At 48.6% G+C, this 11,358-nt stretch overlaps 1 protein-coding gene across 2 annotated transcripts in view; it reads right to left on the bottom strand.

Moving 5' to 3' along the window:
• Positions 1–2,296: 2,296 nt before the first annotated feature.
• Positions 2,297–11,358, bottom strand: part of pde4a (phosphodiesterase 4A, cAMP-specific) — a 36,320-nt gene continuing 27,258 nt past the window's right edge. For both annotated transcript variants that reach the window (XM_088317393.1, XM_088317394.1), the window contains exons 7-15: positions 7,593–7,686; positions 7,352–7,515; positions 7,109–7,207; positions 6,234–6,398; positions 6,050–6,149; positions 5,392–5,546; positions 5,194–5,316; positions 4,164–4,346; positions 2,297–3,538 (exon numbers count right to left, since the gene is read on the bottom strand). In XM_088317393.1, the coding sequence (XP_088173519.1) occupies positions 3,026–3,538; positions 4,164–4,346; positions 5,194–5,316; positions 5,392–5,546; positions 6,050–6,149; positions 6,234–6,398; positions 7,109–7,207; positions 7,352–7,515; positions 7,593–7,686 (1,596 nt within the window). In that variant the 3' untranslated portion in view covers positions 2,297–3,025. The remainder of the gene's footprint in view (positions 3,539–4,163; positions 4,347–5,193; positions 5,317–5,391; positions 5,547–6,049; positions 6,150–6,233; positions 6,399–7,108; positions 7,208–7,351; positions 7,516–7,592; positions 7,687–11,358) is intronic.

The following is an 11,358-nucleotide window of genomic DNA, read 5'->3' as shown; positions in this document are numbered from 1 at the left end:
TAACCCCCCCAAAGCACAGACCACACACACACACACACACACACACACCCCCACACACCCACACGCACACCCACACACACGACTTGAAACTCTTGCCTCTGAGCCTGGTGAAATAAAGTGCTGGTACACGTATATTTGAACAAAGAGGTGACAGTACAGGCAAACTAGAACATACTGAAGAGGTGAAGGTTGTGGCCTGCAGTGTGTTTGTATCGTTCAATCATTTACAATGCAATATACATTATATACAAGGGTGATTATGCTTACACCGATACCCACACGTGATTCTTTGTTTTTCTTTTTTTTTTTTTATCCCCACCCACCAGCCACCAGAATGATATAAAAATAAACTGTACACAAACTGTTCAAAGAAAACACACTTCCCGTGGTTTTCTTTTTCATCATTTTTAAAAAGAATGGCAGCAATCATTCCACTGAATAATCTTATCGATAAGAAACAATTTGCTACAGTATCGTGTTTGTATGGCAATTAAATCGTAACTTTTTTCTTATAGCTATATGACATCACAAGAAGAAGCCACCAAAAAAGAAAAAAAATAGCTTTGACTGTATGTGAACAGGCCAGTGCATATGGGAATGTTGTGTTGATGCTATTCCATATTCCCGTGCTTACACACACACACACGCGCGCACACGAGGAAGAGCTCAGTTTCTGACCTGCAGAACCTGCTCTCTTCATCACCTTTTACCATTTTTTTACCCTGTCAAAACAACGCTAATAAAAAAAGAGGGCAACAATACATTGAACAACATTTTAGGCTTTCTTGTCCCCTCACGCTGACGAGCAAATACAAGTCAGTCGTTCAAAAGCAGGGTACACACTGGCCGATTTTTGACATCGCACTTTGTTTGTACTACTTTTTTGTGTGTGGTGCGCAGTTAAATTATTAAAAAAAAAAAAAATGTAAGTTTTGTTACTAGTCGGGAAAAACATTCAGGGGGGGGAATTAAAAATACAGGAAAAAAACAAAATCAGTGAATATGCAAATTGGTGGTCGACTGTACTCAAGATGGCCAACACAACACACCACACACAAAATTGATGTCTCCTCCGACAAACGAGTCTCTCTCTGTTTTAGTACCAAGACTGTCCAGTGCTTCTCCCGATCTGGCCTCTGCACACGATTCAGGTGGCATATTGACTAGTGAACGTTCCGACCCACTTTAAAATCAAAGAGTAGTTGGCGGGTGGCACTTTGGCCGCTGTGCACAATTATGGATTTGCCATCATTAATATTGAAAAGGTTGCAGATTTCCCATCGTCTGCCTCTGTAATTTTCCAAGATCAGGGAGGAAAATTTCCTCTTCATCATCATCATCATCCTTTGGAGGCATCCAATAATGTCACTTTTGCGTACTTGAAAAAGTGGAATCACGCCCGATTATCGTTACGTGTGTACCCCGCTTAAATGCAACATGATTATTCCGTCGACGTGGTAGGTGCAATATTGTGATTCTTAACCTCAACAAAAACATTCTTTAAGTTGGTCAGCACAGCATACGTTAAACAACTGACCAATGCATTGAAACAAGCATACAGACGTCATACAAATATAGTAGCAGATCTGCTAGATTTTGCGACGTATAGCGGCAAGTAGGAATCCTGCCTCGGACATTAAGGCAAAAAAAAAAAAAAAGGACAATAGACCTTTTTAACTCATTGACTGCCATTGACGGCTAAAGACGTCAAAGATCCATTTATTTTTTTTTTTCACTTGGCTGGTAGTGAATGAGTTAATGACCACCTCTGTCCAGAGTTATCTTCTCTCCCTAATGAAGAAGGTAAGCGGACATTTATTTGAAGCCACAGAGCACAAGTGGTTCGACATGAAAAAAATATATATAAATAAAAAACTAAAAAAGAATCTACAAGAGATTTCCAGACCAACATTCCTGAATTCCTTTTCCCATAATCTGCACGCATCAACTTTGGTGATCGTTGTATGAGGACATCAACACAATGCGCAAAATTTGATCCACGGACGGCGTAACGATCCCACCCGCCCCGACTTCCTCCCACTGTTAAATAGAAAGTAAAGGCAAAACGTTGGCGCCGACGCATGGCATGGCTTCTTGTAGGAACGAAATGAGAGTTGGTCAGTGGTGGCGGCGGTATTAGTGGTGGTGATTGCTCTGTTATACCAGCAGAAGAGCAACAAAAGGAAGACTTGACGGCTTCAAACATGTCACCACAGACAAAACCACAAAAGCATGGACAGTAGCTTCCACCTGAGACAATCAAAAGTGACAACAACAACGACAAAAAAAAACACACACACGCACACACACGCAACTCCTGTCCCACAATGCATTGCTTCACCGCAGCTCTCCATTCGAGAGGCTGGTGAGTCAGAAAGGCACAGAGCCATCTTCTAGCTAAGCGCTCTCCTCGTAAAGGGGTACGGGACCCGGACGGCCCCCCCAACGTCCATATTCCCCCACAGACGTCCAACTTCCTTATTTTTCTTTTCCGACAGAAATGGAAAAAAAAAAAGAAAGTCGCTCGCTTTGCTGAGGAGAACAGTTCCTGTTGGGATTTGACTGAACATGAATTGCTAAAACCGACTAAACACTCCATTAAGAGATGGCTTTTTCCAAAAAAAAAAACGAGAAAGCAATCATCCTTTGCGATCGTTTGTCTAAATGCACACATACAAACATACAGTCGAGTGTGTTTGCAGGAAAACGGCAGCCCAGGTGGTGACGGAGGCTCGATTATTCTGCATATATGGAACGCGTCGCCGCGTTGCAAATGACGTTGCGTGTTTATTTGTGCGCATTCCAGTGGCGGGTGCTACGCCATCTTTGTCCACTGCTCACGACTTCACATCTACAGTTGCTGTGTGATGAACGCCTCTTGATTCCCTTTTTTGAAAAATAGATTTAAAGGTCCGCATTGTCACCCCCGTCTCATTATTAACGTTGTTCTCGGTTTGGCCTCGTGAAAGGATGAAAACGGATCACATGTGCAGGTGAGGACGGCTCCGTGAAGCAAGAGCAACACTCATGTGTCGTCGGCTTGTGAAGAAGAATCCTCCTCTTCCTCTACAGGACTGGTGTCAGAAAGTCTCTCCCTCTTCGACTCGGCTTCCAGTTCATCTTTCTGCTCCTCGCCCTGCTCCTCCTCCTCCTCCATCGCCACCTCCTCATCGTCCTCCTCCTCCTCGATGATGTCCTCGTTCTCCTCCTCCTCTTCTGCCAGGACGTCCTCCTCGTCGTCCTCCTTGACTCCCCCGTCGCCGTCTCGGTCCACGTGGTTGGGGCACGCCCCGGAGTCGCCCTGGTCGCACGCCGCCTGAGAACCGTCGTCGAGGGTGAGCTCAAACTGGAACTTGTCGGCGCAGGCGTTGAGCTCCTTGTCCTGGCACACGGGAGGAGGCGACGGGCTCTGCGGGATGGTACTCTGGTACCAGTCCCTGTTGTCCTCCAGAGTGTCCAGGATGTCCTGGGCGTCGGGGTGCACCAGGTCCCCCCACGTCTCCCACAGAGGATGGACGATGTAGTCGATGAAGCCGACCTGCGCGCACGGCGGAAACACGAGGCTTAGAGCGGTGAAAATGGCAGACGACAGCGGCGCTAATTCTTTGAAACGCGGACCAATCGAGCGAAGCCGTTTGCTCATTTTATGATCAATTGGTGAACATTCATTAAAGGCACACTATAAAGACAATTTGAAGATTTCACAGAATTTATTTCGAGGCCATATCGCCCCGCCCTACAAGGAAGTACATTCTGCTGTAGATTCACAACTTTATATGGGGTCACTTTGCCATCAGAGGTTGGTTCGGGCTACCCTGAAATCAAAATAGCTCCCTAACTATGAATGAACAAACGGATGTCAAAAACATTCATTTATAAACAACTCAGGAATGACTTTTTATCGTAAAAACTCGATAGCGCCACTAGTGCCTCGGCATGGAACTGCGGATGGCGACTTTTTAGCTGCCATTGTGAATTAATAAAGCTTCTCCGCAACAAATTATCATTAAGAACGTAGGAGGATGACGACTCACTCTCGGTACGCCGTGTTCTACATTTAGCAAGCCAGCCCAACATGGTCGGCATCTGCCAGCTGTCCAGTGGTGCTGAGACGCATTCCCGCGCACGTACGGTCGCTCTGGATGCACGACGAGATGCCTTACCTGACTCTTTTCCACCGAGGCGGTGTGCTTGTCGCACATGGGGCTGATCTCCATCCCTCGCTCCCTCTCCTTGTCGCCCTGCCGGAAGAACTCCTGCATGATTCTCTCCGTCCATTGTCGGTAGACGGCCAGAGGCTTGGTGGGATTGCTCAAGTCGGCGCAGTGCACCATGTTCCTCAACACCTGCGCGGAAAAACAGCGCTCAATTATGACGATTGGATTTCTCCATTAATTGGTGGTTGAGGCAAAGTCCTCGTGGCGCATTTCCTCTTTTTTCCTCCCTTTCGGGGCAACCTGGAGCCTTCCTTTTGATTCATGTTGCCGTGACCCACCCTGGAAAACGAGGCCTACTCGGGTTCGCGGAATCCTATCTAATTGTGTAAAGCGCGCACACGTAACACTCCGTTGCTGACCGACTTTTCGCAATGGTCAAAAATCTACCCCAGCGTGAAGACGGCGATGTCTGATAAAAAGCCTCGTTCTTCGCGTTTGAGAAGTGACCTCGTTATCTTCCCGCGACGCCGCGAGTCAAACGAAGTCAAACGCGTGTGCGGATGGCTGCCTGCCGCCTCCAGGTTGCGATGTCACCGTCCCTCGAGCTCGCCGCCGATCACAACGAGCGCTCGGGCTTTCATTAAAGTGTCGCCCCCGGAATATGTTGACAAAGCGGATCAAACGGACCAAATTGAAATCAAATTGAGAAAGTGAAAAGGATGAGGACCTCACAGCAGTCTGCAATCTCTCGTGGTTTAAAAACATTCGAAAAGGCTCCTTTTCAATTTCAGCCATTTTGACTTCACTAATATCGAAATGGCGAGAAGTCGTTGTTTATTATAACATCCGCAGTCACGGGTTCATTACGATGACTTTTCTTCGCGACAAAAATGAAATATTTCCCCGTTATGATGTATTGTCCGGAACACAGATTGGCGTCCATCAAAATCTTTCGCTTGATGTGGGCGTGGCCAGCGGTGTGACAGGAGAGCATAGCAGGTAGTCCCGCCCCCGGCGTCCGGCCTTCCGTTCTCACCTGTATCCGATCAGTGTAGTGGTCCAGCAGCAGAACACCCGAGCTCGTCACTTTCTTGGTCTCCACCATCGTCTTGAGGTCCGCCAGCAGGCTCATGTGTTTGGACATGTCGGTCGCCAAAACCTGCGCAGACACATTGACGACCATTATTATTAGCCAGGCGATCATCTATTGGGGGCGGGGCGTCCTAAAAGTCACCATATCAATGACAAGTTTCCTCAGGCTCTGTCTCTGCCTCTTGCTGAGGTTCTGGAAGATGTCACAGTTGTCCTCGTGGAGCAGTTTGAAGCCCACCGCCAGGTGATGGTTTTCCAGAACCGACTCGTCGTTGTACATCAGAGCAAGCTCGGAGTCTGCGGGGCGTGACACATCATTTTGCCGCAAGAATGCTTTGATGGTGCAAAGCATTTTAAATTATTCTCTGAACTTGAATTTCAACATACATGCAACCATGACTAAAATATTTCGAGCCACTGAAAGAAAGACGGGAGAAAGTGATTCAGCATAAATGATGTTGAGCCAATTGTTGTTTTTCAGATAAATCCTCTTTTATATTTTTCTTTCTTTCCAGTGGAGGGTGTCACTCCTTTTAAAAAAGCAAATCATGATATCGTGTTTCATTTTATAGTGACAGAAGGAAGGTCAGTTGTTTGAGAATTGTAGTTTACACAAAGCTTGGCGACCGCTTCTATTATTTAATCTTGCCCTTGTCAAATAAATTTAAAACTAAAACTAACTCTTAAACTAGTAAAAGTGCAACTAAAAGAAAACACGTGCACTAAAAACGAATTAAGTCTGAATTTTCATTTGGGAAGTTGACCCGTTCATCTTGTCATGCACGTGCGTCTTGACTCACTGGTATTTATGAGGAACTGGTTGGACACTCCCGGATGGTCCACATCGTGGATGGCGGCCGCAAATAACGCAGCCAAAATCTCTAGATCCGTGAACACGGCCTGCCGAGGAACAGAGATGCAACACATCGGCATCCTCTCCGGATTGCGGACTTCGCAACCGGTGATCCGTTTCGTGATATTTACGTCGAGAGCAGGCGTAGACAGCAGCACGTGCGTGGACTGAGTGACATCGGCGGCGTGGAGGCTGTTGTGGTAGGCCACGTTGGCATGGTAATGGTCCTCCAGCGTCATCACGTAGGTGACAAACGTATCCACGGGGATGCGAAAGGTCTTCAGTAGATCTCGTTCCTGCCGCCGGGAAACAAACATAACGGCTCCATAATGGGGGGAAAAAAATGCCAACCACCCCCACGTGGGCTGTTTGAAACTGATAGAAACGAAAATTCATTTCGGAATGACGACATCACATCTCTGCAAACAGTACAAAAACACAGAGTCTTCAATCCTGTTCCTCGAGGGCCGGTGTCCTGTCTATTTTCCATCCGTCCTGATTCAAACGATTCGGATCGTTTCTCAGCTTGTGCAGCCCTCGATGATTATTTGAACATTTCAATAAGGCGGCAGGGAGAGATGGAAAACGGACAGGACAGCAGCTCGGGGGGAACGGGATTGAAAACGCCGGAATTTTACGACGCTAACATATATAATTATACGATCAACTCGTCAAAATTTGACATCATTTATGCTTCCATCGTCATGCCCGGCAAAATATTTGCTTAAAAAACACTTCTGGATCATGAATACAAAATAATGAAATGAAGAAGACCAGCAGTCTGCAAGTCACCAATGCTATGAAAAAAATACGGCGGCGGCGAATTTGGAACTTGGGCCAAAGCAGCACAGCTAAAAATGAATTCAAGTTCATGTAACAAAAGTTGGAATTGAGCTCGTAAATGTCGGTCATTGTTGATGCGAGCCTGGAAGCTTCTGACAGCCCACCGCTGCTTTTAACGCACAAAAGTGAACGCTGAGCGTTTTTTTTTTTTTTTTTTGCTCACCTGGAAGATGGCAAACATTATGCAGCTCAGGGGTCTGTTGTTGGAGAACTCGGCCACACGAAAGATATTAAGGCCCCACTTGTTCAAGTCATTCAGCTCCTGAGGACACGAAGATCAAACACAATTCTATTTTCCGCACGGACCGGAAATGAAAAAGTGAAAACTTTTGGGAAGGGAGCTGCGGAAATATGACAACGCGGCCGCCCGACATGAGCGAGCGTTTGTTGCTTTCCTTGCACTCACTCTGGCTAACGCGTCCTCGTGTTCAGTCTTGACGCCGAAGCGAGGCAAGGTGGAGTTTGAAAGGCTGGAACTGTGCGTGAGTTTCTTCACGCCGCTGATGTGACACATGGGCTTGTCTCGCTCCCTCGAGGTCGGCGACGGGATCTCCACCTCGTTCTGCTTATCTGCCGCAGCCGTTTCCGGGACGTTATTGGAGCGTTTTATTTTGCCGACGGCCGAGACGGCGAGAGGTCGGTCTTACCGAGAAAGGTAGTGGAGATGTATTCGGACACCTGGTTCCCTGAGCGACTCATCTCGGACAAATGGGACAACTCCCTGTTGAGCATTCTCTTGAACTGAAGAGAGAACAAAGACAAACGTCGTTCATTTGATTTGATGAGAAACTAAACGAGACATAAAGCCAGAAAGTCTTCCATTAAACGCAAACATCAAATTGCAATTAAAATTCTTTGACTGATTTGTGAGATTTTATTCTCAGGGTTCGCAACGTTCCATCGCAGGTGTCTGGTTATCATGCCAACGCGCAGCTTTGAAAAGGAATGTTTTGACTCACATCAACATAATTTGCATCCCATGTCATTTAGAAGTCACATGCCGGCTGGACAATTCATCGAAATTTTATTGTAATCGTGCGATGACTTTCATTTATTATTGTTTTCATTTGCGAACAATTTATTTCCAAAAATATTATGTTTGAAAAAAAGAGAATAATTGTTTTTATTCATCGAGATCTCAATCGCAATCAAAATATTCATGATTATTATCCAACCGGGCTGCAGAAGGGTCGTTTTGATTTTATTATTAAGAAATTCACCAACATTGTCAATCTTGGTAAAGTCGTTTTGAAACAGGATTTCGTGTCCTGGGTCTGGATTGAGGATCGATATATATTTATTTCGATATATTTCAGCCTTCTTTTGAGTCCTTCAATGATCATTCTGATCATCTCTATGTCCTTTTTCACAAAAGGGGAGACAAGCAATTATGATTCATGACACTTTTTTTTTTTCACACAACAAAGCAATGCATTAGGATGCGCATGTTCTGCATTCATCTGGTTTCCTTTTTTTTTTTTTCGTGGTTGTTGTTGCATCTTTCCCTAAAGACGTTTGCATACCTTAAATCAAGCTTCTTTTTTTATTTATTCTCATAAAGTGAAATCCGCATGTCTGAATGTCGAAGGCACAATGCGATGTCCTACTGACCGATCCCTCACACAAAAGCATCTCTTAGGCAACCCGAGCGAGCGGTTGCCGTGGCAACTCCTTCCTCACAGCCAGTCACTTGAGCTTGATGTGAGAGCGGCGGCGGCTTGCTTGGGTGACAATTCAAAACCGGAGTAGGCAGGTGGCTCTGACCTTTAGCAAGGTCAACCGAAAACACCCTCCTTCCTTCCTGTCCTCTCCTTCGTGTCGTAAAACGCCATGACGGCCTAAAAAGCAGCCCGCCCCATCCCCCCGCTCCCCCTCCGCTGCCATTTTATTTACCATCAGTCACGGGCGCACAAATAGGTGCTCTGACAGGCTGTCGGGCGGGATCAGGGAGGCCACGCGTGGTGGTACTTAAGGCCCGCAAAGAGCCTCCCCTGTCGCTCTCCCTGGCGCCGATGCTGAGTCATCGCCGCCAAGCGACACGAGCACGGCGCCAGGACAAACAACACTTCCTCTGACACCGACTAATGAAGCGAGCGCCGCACACGTGCCCAAACGCGACATACGTACGAGCCACGGCCATTGTGTCTCGCCTCTCATGAGACGACGGCACAAAATGGTTCGCCGGCGTGCGCGTGTGACTGGAAACGGCAGCGGATCAATCAACAGGCCAGTTTTAGTTTCGCGTAGTTCAACGTTGTATTTTCTTCGGATTTGGGGCAGGGCGAAAACGCGAATGAGCCCGAACAGTTGAGAGTCCATTGAAATAATACAACAGTGCCTAAAAAAAAAAAAAAAAAAAAAGATGAATGAAATCAGCATCAAGTTACTTCAATTATTCAAAAAATTAAATGCTGATTTGACATTTCTTGAGAGTTCACAGCGAGCCTCACTACCTCCTCACCAACACCACATTTTTTTTTTATTTGAATTAAACTTACTCATAATCAGTAACAAAATGTCAATGACATAAAGTAATAGCTCAAAACTTGCAAGGAATTAATGCATCAAGCAAACTTTTCTTGTTCAAATACGTCTAGGCCGAAGCACGCCATTTGGTCGCCACAATCGAGCTCTCCAAACACAGAAATCGCTTGCTTAGCTGACACAATTTCATTTCTTTGAGATATTTAACGTTCGATTTGAATTTTCGCTCTCATCACTCTTGCCATTTCTGAAACGTGTCAAAGTGATGTTTGTGTAAAGAAAGCGTCTCGCCGCTCACATGCGACTCGGAACGCAGAATGCTAACGACAGCAGTTGCTCACGCATGACCATCCAAACAATCTAAGATGGCCACTGCCGGGCCTGGTTTGCCCTCGGCGAGGCCTACCTGGTCCCACCAGCCGATGAGCCAGGGCCTGGAGCAGGTCTCGCAGAACAGGTCCACCAAGGGGGTCCTGCGCTGCGCCGTTGTCCCGCCCCCCTCCAGGACCCCTCCGGCCGCCTCACCGAGGTCCAGCTCTGCCCCGGCCCTCCCCTGCAGCAGGCTGTAGCTGGAGGAGCGGGACAGCCGGTAGCCCCCCGGGACCGGTGAGGGACAGGGGGACGGTGTGGGGTCAATGGCCTCCACCACACCCATGCTGAGGGTGACGGGGGGCTTGGGCCGGTGGCACAGGCAGGAGGTGCGGTAGTGGAGCGGGGTGGGAGCACTGCAGGTGCCCCATTGACATGAGGGCGTCGTCAGGGTGCGTGGGGAGAGACCAGGGCACTCCAGAGTGAAGGCTGCCCCGAGAGGGGGTGAAGGAACGGGGGCGGGGGGTGGGGGGCGAGGGGAGGGTGCCGACGATCCTGGCCTACATGCAGCACCCCAAAGCGGCCCACCCACTCAGCCCAGAGATGGCTCCAGTCCAGCCTCGCTTGCTTACGAACGACGCGGGGCCCAGGAGCCCCCCCTGGATCCGGAAGCTGCGGAGACTACATCTCATCCCATTTGGTGATCCGGCCGACCCGAATGAAAAGCCGCCGCAGGGTCCAGGGAAGATGCGAGCGGAGAGATTGGAAGATGGAGGTAAACGGAGAGGGACCGTCTGAAGGGCACCGAGACGAGCCCGGAGAGGAAGATGAGGCCGAGGCGACAGAGACGGACCGACGAGGGATGTTTGGCTGACAAAAATAAAAAAAAAATAGGACAGTTAGACGACGGAAGCGGGCTAGATGAGCAGGTGTTGGCAGCAGCGTCGCAGGATGACCCAGGTATCCGAAAAAGGAGGCAAAGGGAGCAGCGAGAACATGAGGAGGACGGCGAGATGACCGAATAAAAGAAATCCAGGACAGTTCCTTCTCGCCGCGGTCTGGAAAAACAGACTCGTCTCCCTGCGTCGAGCGCCCCTCCCCCACCGGACGGCTCCAAGAGGGCCAGCCCAGTCCTCGTAGCAGTGGATCAGCCCCGTCCGTCTCCAGCCGAGCCCGCGCGACGAGGCGCTCCGTGTCACTCGGAGCCCGCCGGATGCCAGAGAGCGATCTCCGCCTCCTTGGGCAGCCGCGCCTCCTCCTCTTCCGATGCCGTCGCCTGTGGCGCCTCTAGACGGCTATCGCAAGCTAATCAGGTGCTGTGACTGCACGCGCATGCACGTGCGTGCCTGCGCCCGCTGGCTTCTGCTGGCGGCCTCAGTGCGCCTGCGCGGCGAGACGGCGTGTACGTCTGTCGAGAATACGCGCGTGTGTGTGTGTGTGTGAGAGTGAGAGACTGAGTGCAAATACACAAGTCAAGTGTGTCCATGTTGGACCTCGGTAGGTTGGTTGCAGCACAAAGGCTCCGTTTAACACACACACACACACACGTGCACACACGCACGCACACTCCACCCCGATTGTTTACATCCAGAGCTCCGCATGTTAAAAAGATGAACAACA

Source organism: Idiotropiscis lumnitzeri, chromosome 15 (assembly GCF_059441095.1).
Source record: "Idiotropiscis lumnitzeri isolate Australia: NSW breed Sydney's pygmy pipehorse chromosome 15, RoL_Ilum_1.0, whole genome shotgun sequence".
Taxonomy (NCBI): domain Eukaryota; kingdom Metazoa; phylum Chordata; class Actinopteri; order Syngnathiformes; family Syngnathidae; genus Idiotropiscis; species Idiotropiscis lumnitzeri.
The sequence above is the reverse complement of the archived record's forward strand: the minus strand, read 5'-3'. Positions and strand labels throughout refer to the sequence as shown.